Source organism: Scyliorhinus torazame, chromosome 15, assembly GCF_047496885.1.
Source record: "Scyliorhinus torazame isolate Kashiwa2021f chromosome 15, sScyTor2.1, whole genome shotgun sequence".
Classification (NCBI taxonomy): domain Eukaryota; kingdom Metazoa; phylum Chordata; class Chondrichthyes; order Carcharhiniformes; family Scyliorhinidae; genus Scyliorhinus; species Scyliorhinus torazame.
In genome coordinates this window covers 99,246,843-99,265,098 of record NC_092721.1, presented here as the reverse complement: position 1 = coordinate 99,265,098, position 18,256 = coordinate 99,246,843, and the positions used below count along the sequence as shown (strand labels likewise).

At 44.1% G+C, this 18,256-nt stretch overlaps 1 protein-coding gene across 3 annotated transcripts in view; it reads right to left on the bottom strand.

Annotated features, from left to right (window-relative positions):
* The window catches only part of grm5b (glutamate receptor, metabotropic 5b), a 966,940-nt gene that overhangs the window by 144,537 nt on the left and 804,147 nt on the right, over positions 1-18,256 (bottom strand). For all 3 annotated transcript variants that reach the window (XM_072476472.1, XM_072476471.1, XM_072476473.1), the window contains exon 7: positions 13,892-14,018. In XM_072476472.1, the coding sequence (XP_072332573.1) occupies positions 13,892-14,018 (127 nt within the window). The remainder of the gene's footprint in view (positions 1-13,891; positions 14,019-18,256) is intronic.

The window sequence follows — 18,256 nt, the reverse complement described above, 5'->3', positions numbered from 1 at the left end:
ACATCTCCCAACCAGCACACCAGCAACCTGTTCAATAAACCACACCCCCATCACTCACCCAGCAGCACTCCCTGGCACTCAGGCCTTGAACCTAACATCCGAATATTCCACGTCACCCTCCATCAATTCTGCCAGCCTCATACCCACCTCTCACTGGCTCAAACGACCTCCAGCTACTTAGCTACAGCTGACCAGAGAATCCCTACAGTGCAGAAGGAGGCCATTTGGCCCATCTAGTCTGCACTGATTTGCCTAAAGAGCACCATACCTAGGACCCTGCCCCGCCCCATCGCCGTAACTCCACCTAACCTGCACATCTTTGGACACAAAGGAGCAATTTAGCATGGCCAATCCACCTAATCTGCATATCTTTGGACTGATGAGGAAGCGGGAGCAGCCGGAGGAAACTCAAGCAGACACGCAGAGAACATACAATCTCCACACACAGTCATCCAAGAGCAGAATTGAACCAGGGTTCCTGGTGCTGTGACCACTGTGCCACAGTGCTGCCTCCTTTTTAAATTATTTTTTTCCTGCACCAATGAGCTCTGCTCGCATTTAAAACTGGCTCCCTGATCTCTGGACCCCCCACAGCAGCCTCTGAACCCCCCGCAACACCCCAACTAGGGGCTCATCGAGCCCCCCGCACCCCACCTCATAACGGCAGGGCACCCGGCACTGCCACCTTGGCACTGCCAGCCTGGTACCCCAGCAGTGCCTGTCAGCTTGGCAGTGCCACCTGGGCACCCTGGCATTGCTACGGTGGAGCACAGGTGGCACTGCCAGGGTACCCAGATTACACCATTAGGCTGCCAGTGCCCCAGTACCTGGGTGGCATCAGGGGCGCCAGGGTACAACCCAGCCCAGAGCTCGGCCACCCAGGGGCTCCCAATCACCTGGGAGACCCCCCAAGTGCCGGTGCGCATGGTTCACGTTTGTGGAAACCAGTGCTAAATGGTGCCCCTCGGAGTCTCCCAAACATCATCTAAACACAGTGGGGTACACCATCACTGGCATTCTGCCCTCTCTTGTAACACACGAATGAAGGGAGCACAGCAGTGCAGAAACAGTGGAAATAAGGATGTTTCTATCTCCTGAGCTCTATGGAAGAGATGGTTCTCTGCATCATGGGGCAGGGTCTAACAAAACCCAATGCATCTGGCTTCACTGAGAACATTGATGGTGTTGGCTGCCTAAGGCCCTTGAAAACTCCCAGCACACCCTAATGTCATTATCTGGCATGATGACAAAGTTGCTAATGGTGTGAATATGAACCTCTTGCTTCCCACTCCACTCACCTTTCCTCAAACCAACCTACACATTTCCTGAGTTCCTGCTTAAGCAGCCAAGAACTGCTGCCTGTCCAGCCACAACAGCCCAAGAAGGAAATAAGAGAAGAACAGGGTAGCAGTGATAAAGAAAACCCGTCATTTGAACTGACACTCTCAGTCACCAACTGAGGTTTTGGTGCTTTTGGAGGATAGTGTAGATTTGGGATCAGCACACAGTGCATTATTGGGGCATAATTGGGCTGCAATCAGGCCAGGAGTAAGAGAGGGTTCATTTGCCAGTTCACGGAATCTGGCTCCAAGTGGGTTGAGGGCATAGTGCAGAGTTGATCCTTACCATAACATCTGCACCACCTCTGTTGTGTGGTAGACTATAAGACCATAAGACATAGGAGTGGAAGTAAGGCCCATCGAGTCCACTCCACCATTCAATCATGGCTGATTTCAACTCCATTTACCCGCTCTCTCTCCATAGCCCTTAATTCCTCGAGAAATCAAGAATTTATCAACTTTTGTCTTAAAGACACTCAACGTCCCGGCCTCCACCGCCCTCTGTGGCAATGAATTCCACAGACCCACCACTCTCTGGCTGAAGAAATTTCTCCTCATTTCTGTTCTAAAGTGACTCCCTTTTATTCTAAGGCTGTGCCCCCGGGTCCTAGTCTCCCCTGTTAATGGAAACAACTTCCCTACATCCACCCTATCTAAGCCATTCATTATCTTGTAAGTTTCTATTAGATCTCCCCTCAACCTCCTAAACTCCAATGAATATAATCCCAGGATCCTCAGACGTTCATCGTATGTTAGGCCTACCATTCCTGGGATCATCCGTGTGAATCTCCGCTGGACCCGCTCCAGTGCCAGTATGTCCTTCCTGAGGTGTGGGGCCCAAAATTGCTCACAGTATTCTAAATGGGGCCTAACTAATGCTTTATAAAGCTTCAGATGTACATCCCTGCTTTTATATTCCAAGCCTCTTGAGATGAATGACAACATTGCATTTGCTTTCTTAATTACGGACTCAACCTGCAAGTTTACCTTTAGAGAATCCTGGACTAGAACTCCCAAGTCCCTTTGCACTTCAGCATTATGAATTTTGTCACCGTTTAGAAAATAGTCCACGCCTCTATTCTTTTTTCCAAAGTGCAAGACCTCGCACTTGCCCACGTTGAATTTCATCAGCCATTTCTTGGACCACTCTCCTAAACTGTCTAAATCTTTCTGCAGCCTCCCCACCTCCTCCATACTACCTGCCCCTCCACCTATCTTTGTATCATCAGCAAACTTAGCCAGAATGCCCTCAGTCCCGTCATCTAGATCATTAATATATAAAGAGAACAGCTGTGGCCCCAACACCGAACACTGCGGGACACCACTCGTCACCGGTTGCCATTCCGAAAAAGAACCTTTTATCACAACTCTCTGCCTTCTGCCTGACAGCCAGTCATCAATCCATGTTAGTACCTTGCCTCGAATACCATGGGCCCTTATTTTACTCAGCAGTCTCCCGTGAGGCACCTTATCAAAGGCCTTTTGGAAGTCAAGATAGATAACATCCATTGGCTCTCCTTGGTCTAACCTATTTGTTATCTCTTCAAAGAACTCTAACAGGTTTGTCAGGCAAGACCTCCCCTTACTAAATCCATGCTGACTTGTCCTAATCCGACCCTGCACTTCAAAGAATTTAGAAATCTCATCCTTAACAATGGATTCTAGAATCTTGCCAACAACCGAGGTTAGGCTAATTGGCCTATAATTTTCAATCTTTTTCCTTGTTCCCTTCTTGAACAGGGGGGTTACAACAGCGATTTTCCAATCCTCTGGGACTTTCCCTGACTCCAGTGACTTTTGAAACATCATCACCAACGCCTCCACTATTTCTTCAGCTATCTCCTTTAGAACTCTAGGATGTAGCCCATCTGGGCCCTGAGATTTATCAATTTTTAGACGTCTTAGTTTCTCTAGCACTTTCTCCTTTGTGATGGCTACCATATTCAACTCTGTCCCCTGACTCTCCGGAATTGTTGGGATATTACTCATGTCTTCTACTGTGAAGACTGAGGCAAAGTACTTATTCAGTTCCTCGGCTATTTCCTTGTCTCCCATCACAAAATTACCAGCGTCATTTTGGAGTGGCCCAATGTCAACTTTTGCCTCCCGTTTGTTTTTAATGTATTTAAAGAAACTTTTACTATCATTCCTAATGTTACTGGCTAGCCTACCTTCATATTTGATCCTCTCTTTCCTTATCTCTCTCTTTGTTATCCTTTGTTTTTGTGGCCTTCCCAATCTTCTGACTTCCCACTACACTTTGCCACATTATAGGCTTTCTCTTTTGCTTTGATGCATTCCCTAACTTCCTTTGTCAGCCATGGCTGCCTAATCCCCCCTCTGATAACCTTTCTTTTCTTTGGGATGAACCTCTGTACTGTGTCCTCAATTACTCCCAGAAACTCCTGCCATTGCTGTTCTACTGTCTTTCCCACTAGGCTCTGCTCCCAGTCGATTTTCGTCAGTTCCTCCCTCATGCCCCTGTAGTTACCTTTATTTAACTGTAACACCTTTACATCTGATTCTACCTTCTTTCTTTCAAATTGGAGATTGAATTCTACCATATTATGATCACTGCCTCCTAAGTGCTCCCTTACTTTAAGATCTTTAATCAAGTCTGGCTCATTACATAACACTAAGTCCAGAATGGCCTGTTCCCTCGTGGGCTCCATCACAAGCTGTTCCAAAAAGCCCTCCTGTAAACATTCAATGAATTCCCTTTCCTTGGGTCCACTGGCAGCATTATTTACCCAGTTCACCTGCATATTGAAGTCCCCCATGATCACTGTGACCTTGCCTTTCTGACATGCACTTTCTATTTCGTGGTGCATCTTGTGCCCCTGGTCCTGACCACTGTTAGGAGGCCTGTACATAACTCCCATTATGGTTTTTTTGCCTTTGTGGTTCCTCAACTCTACCCACACAGACTCCACATCATCCGATCCCATGTCGTTTAGTGCTATTGATTTAATTTCATTCCTAATGAACAAGGCAACCCCGCCCCCTCTGCCCATCTCCTTGTCTTTTCGATAGGTTGTGAATCCCTGGATGTTTAAATGCCAGTCCTGAACCCCCTGCAACCATGTCTCTGTGATGCCTACCACATCATACCTGCCAGTCACAATCTGGGCCACAAGCTCATCTACCTTGTTCCGTACACTGCGCGCATTTAAATATAGCACCTTTAATTCTCTATTGACCGTCCCTTTTTGTTTTCTTAGTGTGGTGGACCTTGGTTTACTGAGCCTTTCCATACACTGTGTCATATTTTGTGGGATGGGGACTATTGTAACCTCTCCTGAGTTCTGTCTTTTCGTGCTTTTTTGTATTCCTAAGCAGCTACGCTTCCCACTGATTACTTCACCTCTTGGTTCCCTGACTTTCCCTTCCCCCCCCAATCTTTAGTTTAAAGTCCTATTGACCACCCTATTTACTCTTTTCGCCAGAACACTGGTCCCAGCTCGGTTCAGGTGGAGACCATCCCAACGGTATAGGTCCCCCTTGTCCCAAAACTGATGCCAGTGTCCCATGAAAAGGAACCCCTCATTCCCACACCACTCTTTCAGCCACGTGTTAACTTCCTTTATTCTTGCCTCCCTATGCCAATTTGCACGTGGCTCGGGCAGTAATCCGGAGATTATGACCCCTGAGGACATGTTTTTTAATTTGAAACCTAGCTCTTTATAATCTCTAAACAGGTCCTCTTTCCTAGACTTGCCTATGTTGTTGGTACCGACATGGACCACAACAACTGGATCCTCCCCCTCCCTCTCCAGTATCCTTTCAAGCCGGTCAGAGATGTCGCGCACCCTAGCACCGGGCAGGCAACATACCATGCGGGACTCTTTATCCTGCTCACAAAGGATACTATCTATCCCCCTGATAATAGAATCCCCTACAACTACAACTTGCCTATTTACTCCCTCCCCTTGAATGGCCTGCTGAACCATGGTGCCTTGGTCAGCTGACTCATCCTTCCTGCAACCCTGTTCGCCATCCACACAGGGAGCAAGTGCCTCATACCTGTTGGACAGAGACAAGGGCTGAGGCTCCTGAGTTCCTGACTGCTGGTTCCCTTTACCTGCCTGACTTGCAGTCACACCCTGCTGTCCCTGGCCACTAGCAGGATTTAAACTATTTACTCTGACAGGTGTGACTGCCTCCTGAAACACAGTGTCCAGGTAAGTCTCCCCCTTCCGGATGTGCCTCAGTGTTTGAAGCTCAGACTTCAGCTCATCAACTCTGAGCCGGAGCTCTTCGAGCAGCCAACACTTACTGCAGATGTGGTCGCTGCAGCTCGCAATGGGATCTGCCAGCTCCCACATCAAGCAGCTCAAGCACATCACCTGACCAGCCATCACTAATTAATTAATTTAATTTAAGTTTATGGTGGGGGCAGCTTCAGCCAATCAGACACTACCCTGCACTTTTAACTGAAAAACAGCACAATTAGATTAACCACTTACCTTTCCTGGTTACCTCACTGCACCAAACTAGCAAATTCTCACTGTCTGTATCTCTCTCACTCCGGCTGTGTCTCCTTGACCTGCGCAATACTAATAATATAATATAATAATGCTAATAATAATATAATATGGCACTTACCTCACACCAATGGGTCTTATTATTAGGTTAGAGGAGGAGGGTGGGTGGGAGACACTACACGTGAAGTGTCTCGGGTTTCCTCTCCACCAGAATTTATTGTTTGGCGGGGGGCGGGGGGGGGGGGGGGGGGGGCGCCTTCCCAGAAGTCCGCGGGTCGAAAAAAATAAAACAGAAAAGAAGTGGGTTTTTTTTAAAGGAGAAACTTACCTCCCAGAAATCACTTGCGCACCGCTCCCGCTGAAATCGACTGGCCTGCTCCTGTGAAGGTAAGTGTTTTTAAAGGAGAAACTTACCTCCCAGAAATCACTTGCGCACCGCTCCGGCTGAAATCCCAAGGCCTGCTCCTGTGAAGGTAAGTGTTTTTAAAGGAGAAACTTACCTCCCAGAAATCACTTGCGCACCGCTCCCGCTGAAATCGACTGGGCTTGAAAATTCCATCCCATATCTCCTTCTTTGGCTCGGCCACCATTTTTTCCAATTTCACTTCTGTCAAGCATCTTGGGCATCTTTTTACATTGCCATACCTAATGCATCAACTTTCCTTGCTACAATGCTGGCTTTGTAACTTAGTTCTTCGTGATGATAGCCATCCTTTGGTCCTCTCATGGCTTTGCCACCCCAATCATTGGTTTGCTAGTCTGAGAGATACCAGATGCATAAAGCACTAAGTGTCAAAGTTTCAACATTACCAGCTTTACAGTACAGATACTGTGTACCTTGAAAGAGACAGCCCAGCTCTGTCACTGCTTGCACTCCAAATTGTAGTCTGAGGCACATATCTTCTGTAATTGCCAGGTAGATCTCTCTGATAAGGTAGATTTCCTGCATGAAGTACCAATGGGACCTCATTGGACATTTGTGTGCCCACTGATACTTACAAACATGAGAATAATAGCAGATGGGAAGGGCACTCTGATCCAACCAGCCTGTCCAACCTCCTCCACGGGGGTGGGTTGGAGCTTCAAATATGATAATACAGCTGAAAGCCTCATCAGTATTTCAAATGTAATTGTTATTGGTTGTGTTTCCCGACAGCAGTTTCACTGAGATAAGAGCTTGGTGGATTTAGGAGGTAAGTGTCTTTACACGTATCTCCTGCATCCAGAGGTCTGTTTGAGAGGCCTTTGTAATCAGGCATCCCACTTAAAACATTCCCCCTGAGGTCTCTGATCCCATTATGAGGTCCCTACGACCTCTCAAAGTTCCATCACCAGGCCCCAGATTTTCCCAGATCACCCGGCCTCCAATCGTCCACCAACCCTCCAATTCCACCCCCGACTGCCCATCCCTCAGGCCCCTGACCACTTTCCCAAAATCAGCAACCAATCTGATTACACTCCCTTGTCTACCCCAATTAACAAATGCCCTATCCCCTACGCCTGCCCCTCGCCAATTGAATCACCTCACCCCCCCTTTCTTCACCTCCATTTTCCCTCCTGATGGAACCCCTTCCTCTCCCCAATTATCCCTCAATCCCGACCTAATCACAGCCCCCCCCTGGCTGCTCCTGTGGCCTTCAGTGACCAGCTCCCTGTCAGACTGAAGGCCAAATCTGTCAACCAGCCTGGCTTCTGGGTGAGACCACACAGATGCTGTGGGGCTAAAACTCCAAAGAGTGTGGTCAAATCCTGAATTCCATGACCTCCCCAACTTTCTAATTGATCCTCTCCCTCTGAGTCAGAGAAGTAATATTTCAGTCCAAAGTCTCAGCTGAGGTATGCAACAACTCACCTTCCACAGAACAATTCTGAAAACAGACTCCAGAATATTTTATATGGGAGCAAGAAAACATTGTTCATGTGATGACATTGGAATGTGGGTGTTAAGTTCTTAAAAACCATATTCCAGAAATAATAAAATTAAGAACCCTAACAAAGGTTTAGAGCTAATCACATTTAGAATTCTAGTCCAAAGGTACAGTGTAAATGACAGTCGATTTTAAGCTAATGCCTGTGGTACTGAAGGGTGATTGATCAGTAATTCTGTAAGTGCTATTTATTGCACTGAAACACGTTGATTGTTCGTATAACCAGGGTAATAGATCAGTTATATACAGTAGTAGATTAAATTTACTTTAAAATATTCTTATCAATGTTAGACAAGCTTTTCAACTGTGATTTTCTATTTTGTGACCCATTCGGTGACTTATTTATGGCCTCTTCATAATCGTGTTTTGTTCCTTTAGTACTTCTGCTTAGCTTTTTATACTTCATGTACTGTTCAGTTGTTAAAAGTCTGAGTGAGCAGATTGTACTGTATAATGACCATTTGATCAATCACTCACTCAGCAGGACTTTTAGCAGTTGGGCAATGTAACACTGAGGACAGGCGAAGTTGAAGACAGCATATTAACTGTATCAGAAAGGACATTAGGGAAATGATCATTGAAATCCATTAATGTGTCCAATGGTGAGATGCTGCCATTGTGGTAATGTATGATTAGTAATCCAGGCTAATGCCCTGGGACATAGATTAATAAATGAGTTAATAAATCTGGAATATAATGCTTGTCTCAGTAATAATGCCCACGAAGACTGCCATCAGTTGTCGTGAGAAGCCATTTGTTTCATTAATGCTCTTTAGGGGAGGAAATCTGCTAATCTTACCTGGTCTGGCCTACATGTGCCTCCAGACCCACAGCAATGTGGTTGACTATTAAATGTCCTCTGAAATGACTTAGCAAGGGTAATACGGGATGGCAACAAATGTTGGCCACATACCATGAAATGATAGAGAAAAAATGTTTCTAAATAGGACAATGTAGCGAGAGGCCATTTAACCACACACACTTTGGGGTAGAAATTGGACCTCATTATGCCCATTTTTCAGGTGTGAAATGAGTCAAAAGAGGTCAAATTTTGAGGGGCAGTGTGTGGCACACTAAATTTAAGATACATTTGTGACATGCGACAGACGTTATTTGAGAGATAGGAGAAAGGGCAGGAATTAAAGGGTTTGTTTTTTTGGCAACATGTAATAAATAATAGCATTGTTCAATACTGGGGGCCTCAGCATATATGTGAATGAACTGGATGAAGGAATACACTGTCAGATATACAAGCCGTCAAAAGGAACAACAATAAGTGACACAGCAAGTTGTGTGGATGGGAGCAGGAAGTGCAAAGGGACAGAGACAAACATAGTGGGTAAGCTGAACTATTGGAATTCAATGCAAAGAAATGTGAGGCAATTAATTTTGATTCTGAGAATGAAAAATCGAAATACTATCTTAATTGTAAGAACTGTGGGGAGGTGTCCTCATGCACAAATCATTAAAAGCTAGTGCGTAGATACAAAAAGTAACCAGAAAGACTAATGGAATGTTATCCTTTATCACAATGGGTTTTAATTCAAATTAAGTGATGCTTCAATTGTACAGAGACTTGGCCAGACACCATTTGGAGCACTGTATTCAATTTTGGGTATCAAACTTCAGAAAAGATACATTTGTCATGGAAGGGGTACAGCACAGATTCACTTTAATGATACCAAGACTTAAAATATTAAAATAAAGGGACAAGTTGCATAAATTAGGTTTGTATGAATTTAGATGGTGTTGTGTGATCCAATGTTAAAACCATTTTATAGGGTTAATGCAGATGAAGTGGCCTCGAATGGAAGTTTCCAGACCATGCATAATCCTAAAATTAGTGATAAACTACTTTCAATAGAAATCAGGAAGTTCTATTTTGCTTTGGATGGCATGGTGGCACAGTGGTTAGCACAGCTGCCTCACTGTGCCAGGAAGCCAGATTCGATTCCGGCCTTGGGTGACTGTCTGTGTGGATTCTGCACGTTCGCCTCGTGTCTGCGTGGGTTTCCTCCAGGTTCTACAGTTTCCTCCCACAGTCTAAAGATGTGCAGGTTAGGTGGATTAGCTATGCTAAATTGCCCTTAGTGTCCAAAGATTGGTACGTTAGGTGGGGTTATAGGATGGGGCGGGGGAGTGGGCCCTGGTAGGTTGCTCTTTCAAAGAGACGATGCAGACTCGATGGGCTGAATGGCCTGCTTCTGCACTGTAGGGAGTCTATGGTTCAATAAAGGTTGGTGAAAATATGGAATTCTCCCCTAAAATCCTGTGGATGCTCACACTCTGTGGCTGCTAGGTCAAGTGAAAATTTCAAAACTAGGATAGATTGATTTTTGTTTGCTAATGGTATCAAAGGATATGAAGTTGAGGTACAGGTCAGTCCAGATCTAATGGAATAGCAGAGCAGACTCAAGGGAGAAGAGAAATGACCTTCTACTGTTCCTATGCTCGGGGAATATTCAAGAGTCACTGGTGGTCTTAGCATGCCAAACATTCCTGACCAAAAACAGGCCTGATCTGATTTCTAGCGCAATGGGAAATCTGATTAATTCTCACTCTCTTGTTGCGTGCTACAGTCTAGAGAATACATGTAGGCACAATGCTGTAACTATGAGGTTTGCAGCTAATCGGCTAGATTAATGCTCTTTTATTATTATTATTATTTTTGGCTATTGTTACCATTTAGTGACTAACAATGGTTAACACTACTGCCTCACAGTGCCAGGGATCTTAGTACGATTCCGGCCTTGGGACTGTCTGTTTTCAGTTTGCATGTTCTCCCCTTGACTGCGTGGGCTTCCTCTGGGTGCTCCGGTTTCCTCCAAACATGCGTAGATTAGGTGGATTGGCTATGCTAAATTGCCACGGAGTGTCCAGGGATGTGCAGGTTTGGTTATGGGAATAGGGCTGTGTGGACAAGCAAGTGGGCTTGGGTAGAGTGCTCTTTCGGAGGGTCAGTGCAGACCCGATGGGCCGAATGACCTCCATCTGCACCGTATTGATTCTGTGAAATGGCTTGTTACCTAATGGCTCATTTAAATATGCTGATCTGGATCTTGCCCGTCGCGGATGAGATCCAGATTCGATGTCGGTTGAATCTCGCGAGACGTCTGAAGCATCACAAACATCACGAGAGGCCTCTCGCCTCGTCACATCACCAAGTCAGGCGTGACGAAGCCGATAAATCATGCCCAATGGCATAATAATAGAATTTACATCAGTTAGCAATATTGCAGTAGTGTATGCACCAAACCCACAAATTCTCTTCTTCCCCATTGACTAACAGGGTAATTTAAACTTTAAATAATTTAAATAGTAATCATTATTTAAAGTTAAAATTACCCTGTCAGTCAATGAGGAAGAAGTGAATTTACAAGAATGTTGGTGATAGTAAATCAGGAAATAATTTAGCTCCACTCCCAATTTTCATGGCTCAAATGAATGGAAAGTCAATGTGGCATAGGTTTAAAATAGAGATTAAAGTTAAAAATATCCCTAATGTGTTCTATGGTTTTTGTGTTTTTCCTCTATTCTATTTGGTTATTTTACACTTTTACTAATTATGAATTGAATTGTGCAAAACATTTCTCTTCAACTCAGATTTGTTTCCAATTGCATTTGACGATAAAACGTTCTACCCAATCACATTTAATCAAATCATCCTATCCAAAAGTCCCTCAAAGGTAACACTACAAAATCATAGATGTTTACAGCATAGATGGAGGCTATTAGGCTCAACCTGTCTATGCTAGCTCTTCACTGTAGCAATCTAAAATTAATCCTATTTTCCAGCTTTCTCTCCATAGCTCTGTATTGATCTCTGCTTCAAATATTTCTACAACATTGCTTTAAAAATGAATGGTCTCTGATTCAGCTGCTCCTTGTGACAAAGTGTTTCATTCTCCACCAATGTTCTGTGTAAATACATTCTCCTAATTTCTCTCTTCAATCACTGGGTAATAATTAAAAATTGACGGCTTGGTATTACTGACCCACCCAACCAATGAAAATAGTCCTTTTTTTCCCACTCTATCAAAGTCCTTCATAATTGTTTTTTTTTTAATCCTCTCTTCGATTTCATCTTCTTTTCTGCTTCAGTGGGATCTGAACATTTAAAGTCTCTTCTTATAACTCTGGTTTCCTATTCTGGCACAAACCTGTTGAACATATGGGGCGGGATTCTCCATCCCACCGCACCCGTTTTCCGTGTGGCATGCCCACACCGACAGTGGGATTATCCATCCCGGCAGCTGGCCAATGGGGTTTCCCATTGTGGGCGCCCCCAAACACCGTCAGGAAATCCGTGGGCGTGAGTACACTGCAGATGAAACGAAGGATCCCAATGATGGAGAATCCAGCCCCATATAATATCCTTTCTATATATAATGTGGCATCAAATTTGCAACACAGCAATATTCTGTGGGCTAACTGATACTTTCCCAAATATGGTATTACTTTTTTGTAGCTTTTAAGTATCACTACTTTAATATTTAATTGTATTCTATGCTCCTATTAATAGAATGCAACATTTATGTAATAATAGGGAGAGTTTGGGAACTTGGGTCCAGAAATGAGGTTCAAGATGTAACAGGCAATTTAAGGGTTAAAAAGACTGCTAGCAGCAGATTCAGGAATACATCCACAGCCCGAGTTACCGTGTCCCCTTCAGACTTCCGTTAGTGGGAATACACAGGATGATCTACTGGAGGTCCATTGTCATTTGGGACAACCTTGTTTAACCAGCCAGCATCCCATCACAGAGACTGATGATCTATTTGTTTATCAATGGAAGGTTAGTTACATATAAATCATAGAATCATAGAATTTGCAGTGCAGAAGGAGGCCATTCAGCCCTTTGAGTCTGCATCAGCCCTTGGAAAGGGCACCCTACTTAAGCCCACACCTAAAGGAACTTGATTTACAGCAGAGAACTGCTTTGTAAATACAAGTATCATCTTTGCAAGTATCATTAACCAATGAGAGTCACCTTTGCCTGGTTTGAATTTAAACAAACACTTGGCACTTAAATGTTCCCTGATACCTTCTCCATGGCATACCCGCTACTACTGAGAGTCCACTTGCCAACCAATGAGCATTTACTTTTTATACAGTACAACTTCTTGTTCCCTTTACAATTTTATATTCTTGAGAATCTGTCCTGATGGGTGAAAGACAAAAAGCTTCAATAGCATGTCTCCTTTCAGCAATAAAAAAAATATTGTTGGAGGAAATATGGTTTGATCTAGCAATGAAACGCAATGGAAATAGTTAACACCCCACAAATAGCAAATTATTTTACCAGTGATAGATCTGTTGTTCAACAATCATGATTATTCTTACATTGAAAACCCAATTATGACTGATTGAAGAGGAAAAGGTAACATTTCATGGAGTTTCTAACATTGATGTGAGAGCAAAAAGGGTAGGTCTTTGTTACATCAACTAAACTCACTGATTACTGGTTTTGGGCATTGGGAGAGGGTGGGGATGGGATGGTGGGTTCCACAATGCAGTCTGTGACAGGAGCGGTGAGCAACACACCGCATGTGTTCAGGATTCCTGGGCTAATCAGCGCTTGTGCTTAATCCTGAATTGCGGTCAGTTTCAGAGGGCTGATGCCAATGAATGCTGACAGTCCACTGTCAAAAACATTGTAAACTCAGGGCTATATTTCTCTTGGACTGTGTTTGCTCCAATTGTAGATCTTGGCTTTTCTTTTTCCTGTGAAATGTATTCATTTGTTTATTAAATGTGACTATTTTAATTATTTTTAGTGAGCAATTGTTTCAATTGATATATTTGGTTTACACACTCATTCATCAATTTACTTTATATTGCTGAACTAAACAACTCGTGTATTTATCTCCTTCTGACATGATCCATCATTTGTAGATTAACATTTTAAACTTAGTCATGATCTTAGACAAAATAATGAGTCATAGCGCTCAGGTCAGGTCATACCTGTCAAATTTAATATGTGGAAATAATTGAAGAATGTTATTCAATAAAGCTAATTCATAAATAGATGGTTCGTACTCTGTTATCAGTGTACCAATGTGATTCAAAATTTTCTATATCCAAGACAGTTTCAGCTTTGGTCACAGGTTGTTAATGGAGAAACAGTTCAAGGTCCTACCTCTGAGATCGTTAGTTGGCCAAGAGCCTAGGAAACAAGCCTGGCACGTGTACTCATCAAAGACATACTCATTTTCCTTACATGGGGTACAGGTCCAGCAGCAGCTCACCTCTCCTTTCCGGATCACCTGTTCAGATTGATCAATGACACATTGACATGTTAAAAGAAAATGAGGATTCTTTCAGATTGCGTTGTTAAATAAACATTTTCATTGAATTCCAATGAATGAACAATGTGACTTGTTATCACTGTGATTCATTCAGAAACTGTTATTTCCAGTGTCACGTGGATTTGTTTGTGAAGTTGCAGTGCCCGAACAATAAATTGTTCCACGTGCAGTAAAATTTATAGGATTAGACTACAAGTACAGGAATCTGAAACTAATTTAATGGCAATACCATTGTACTATCATAGACGAGAAAATATCACAGCAAAAAACATAATTATCACAGAATCACTACAGTGCAGAAGGAGGCCATTCGGCCCATCAAATCTGCACCAACCCTCCAAAAGAGCACCCGACCAAGGCCCACGTCCCCACCCTATCCTCGTAACCCCACCTAACGTTTTGGACACTGAGGGGCATTTAATGCAAAGCAAATCCACCTAACCTGCTTTGGGCTGTGGAGGTAAACCGGAGCACCTGCAGGAAAACCACGCAGACATGGGGAGAATGTGCAACCTCCACACAGTCACCCAAGATGGGAATTGAACCTGGGCCTAGGCGCTGTGAGGCAGCAGTGCTAACCACCATGCCGTCCATGATTAAATAGTGTGGTTTTATCTATCTTAACATAAATGTAGAACATACATAAACAAACACATCACAGCTGATGGCAAGCTGCTGATACCACAAAACTCTGCTTTCATATTACTTTCATACATTTTAAAAATATACCAGGTTTGGTCATTTTCTCTTTATTGCCAGGGGAAAGATAATAATTTAGTTTTCTTTACCCATAGTAGGCCCTGTACATTTGTTTCTGTAGTATGTAGAGGTAACAATTTAACACCGATATTAGAGTACTAGTTTATTCAGCGGAGATCTAGTTTTCTAATATAAATTCAGTTTCATGAACTACTAACTCACTGTTGCCATTTAAGAAATGCCAGCAGTGAATTTCCATGCAGCAAGGTTACAGGGAAAAACGAATCTGTTTTTGATGGTGTTCGCTGAGGTAGAAATGTTGGCCGTTACCTCACAGAGCATTCAAAACCATGAGGGGTCTGATCAGAGTAGATAGGGAGATACTGTTCCTAATGGTGGAAGAATTGAGAAGCAGTGGAGGAGTGTTGTTGTTTATTTTCACTGATTGTGGTCTGTGGGTCAGAAAGTCGAGGATCCAGTTGCAGAGTGAAGAGCCAAGTCCTAGGTTTTGGAGATTTGATATGAGCTTGGCTGGGCTTATCGTGTTGAAGACGGAGCTGGAGTCAATAAATAGGAGTCTAAATGTAGGAGTCCTTGTTGTCGAGATGTTCTCTGGATGAGTGTAGGGCCAGGAGAATGCATCTGCTGTGGACCGGTTGTGGTGGTATGAGAATTGCAGTGGATAAAGGCATTCTGGGAGTATGGAGTTGATGTGCTTCATGACCAACCTCTCGAATCACTTCATTACGATTTAGTTCAGGACGGTAGTCATTGAGGCACATTGCCTGGTTCTTCTTTGGCACCGGTATGATGGTGGTCTTGTTGAAGTAGGTGGGGACCTCGGATCAGGTTAAAGATGTCCGCAAACACATCTGCCAGCTGGTCCGCACAGGCTCTGAATGCACGGCCAGGGATCCTAACCGGACCCGTCGCATTCCAAGGGTTCACTTTCAGGAAGGCAGATCTGACTTCGGACTTGTGCCTTGTAGGTGGTGGACAGGCTTTTGTAGGTCAGGAGGTGAGTGGCTGTCACAGGACTCCTACCTTTGATCTGCTTTGGTAGCCACAGTATTTATATGGCGAGTCCAATTCAGTTCTTGGTCGATGGTAACCCCAGAATGTTGATAGTGGGGGATTCAGCAATGGTAATTAAATGTCAAGGGGGCAATGGTTCAATCCTTTCTTGTTGGAGACATTGCCTGGCACTTGTGAGGGGCAAATGTTACTTGCCACTTGTCAGCTCCAAGTTGGATATTGTCCAGGTCATTGCTGTATTTGGACATAAACTGCTTCAGTATCTGAGGAGTGATGAACGGTGCTGAACATGGTGCAGTCATCTGTGAACATCCCCAGTCATCTGTGAACATCCCCACTTCTGACCTTATGATTGAGAATTTTCCTAATTTATCCTTTCATTTTTCTGGAATGATTTTAAATATATAGGGCTAGGTTCTCCAATTCTGGGGCGATGTCCCCACGCCGGTGTGAGAATTGTGGCATTTTATGCCAGAAAAACTGGCGCAAATGGCCACAGATTCCCCGTTTTGCTGGGGGCTAGCAGGACAGCAGCATAGAGCACCTGGCTCGAGCTGCCGATACGCCCCGGAGAATTGCCGCGTCCGTGGCCGCACATGTGCATGGTGGCAGCCTGCAGCGGCCGCGCTGTGCAACATGGCGACAGCCGCTTGCGGACTCAGCCCGCAAAATAGTCCCCCCCTTTGGACGGCTCGTGCGCCCCGGACCACCCCACCGCAGTGCCACCAGCCCCCACGCCGTCGGGAACTCGGCTGGTCGGGGGCGGAGCATCGGGGTCGGGCCTCAGGCAATGTACTGAGGCCATCGATATGAGAACTTGGATTCTCCGGCCGGTTGCCGAATGCGATTTGGCGTCGCCGATCGGAGAATTCAGCCCATGACTTCTGGTTACTGACATATTAGTCGTAGGACGTAGATGCTCCCTTATTGCTCTTCTCAAAAAGATTCATTATTTTTCATGCCTCTATGAGTCCTCTCTTAATCTTTCTTGCTCGACGGAGAACAGTCCGAGTTTTTCAAACTCTCCACACAACTGAAGTCCTTCAATCTTGATATCATCCTGGTAAATCTCCTCTCTACCCTTTCCAAGAACTTGACATCCTTTGCATAGTGTGAATGCATTAACACATATTAGGTAGGCTTAATTAAATCTTCCCTCATCACTTCTGATGGAAAATCCCCAGCTGTATGCTAGAAGCCAGCAAAATAGCACCCATCCAAGATTCAATGTTACACTGAATAAAAATCCCTTCCATTGTACCCAAGGGTGTAACAAAACCATTTTTATTTGTATTCTTCCTCCTAATTTTGTAGTTATGTTTCTTCCTCTCTTTAAAATTCATCAAGCATTGCTCCATTCTTTGGTTGCTGAGGTGCTTGGCTAAGCTTGGTCATCTGTTGGAGTTGTTCCAGGTACAGTCATTTGTGGGTAGAGTAACTGAAGCTGACTTACCCTCTAACTTACATCTCCTCCCTCCGATCAAATACTTGGTGAACAAGTTTGAAATAAAGTCTGATAATGTGTTTAATCATAGCTATGAATCAGCAGGAGACCACTGCATGGCAGAGCACAATGATACACCATCATGTTGCCCCCTCTCCCCAGTCAGGCCTAACACATTGTTGTTTATTTTTCAAATTTGACGAGTTCAGTGCTGTTGGACACATCCATGACTGGAAGGCAATCTGTAGCAAAAGTAGATTAGACGAGACTGAAGCTCAAAACTATACGATCAGCTTCAAAACAGCAGAGACAAATGAAGCCTTAAAAGCTCTAAGGCTTCGTAACATTACTAATGACAGCTACTGACAGCGTCAGCACAGTATGGTGCAAGCCACCGAGCCATGGCAATTTGCAAATTTTATTTATATCTTTCTAGTTGATCAGTGTGTGACAGTCCTCTAAAGACTTCTTGATATTCCACTGTTACATCTCCAGGTTTGCATATAATCTATTGGACAATGTTTATATCAAACCATAAGCAGCTAGTCTGTTCTGCATGCAGATTCTGGCCCCGATTTTAACCCAACCAGACAACTAAAGTCACAAAAATTAACTTTACAACTCTTTCCCATTGGATACTCACTGACCACAATTTTTACTGAGGTGCTGACTCAGGTTGAAAATGCAGTCGCTTGGAAGAAGCAAGTGTCTCATGAACAAGTCAAGTAAGGGTCCAGTAATGTCATTCGAGCACCAACTGTTATATGTTTTAGTTACCGTTGTATGAAGAGTCAAAAGTCCTGTTCCTTTTCACCAAACACCATTTATTTCACTTCCACAGCCTCTGCACAAAACTCTAACAACACACCACCTGCCACAAAGGCCACCTGAAGCCCCTTTACATATCAGTGTCAATCATTGGATACTTAACAGAAATGAGACAACTAACTGCAATGTCTCTGAATGCATTCCTCGACTCTTAACCCATTACTTAACAGTCTCCCCTTCCTTGGAGAAA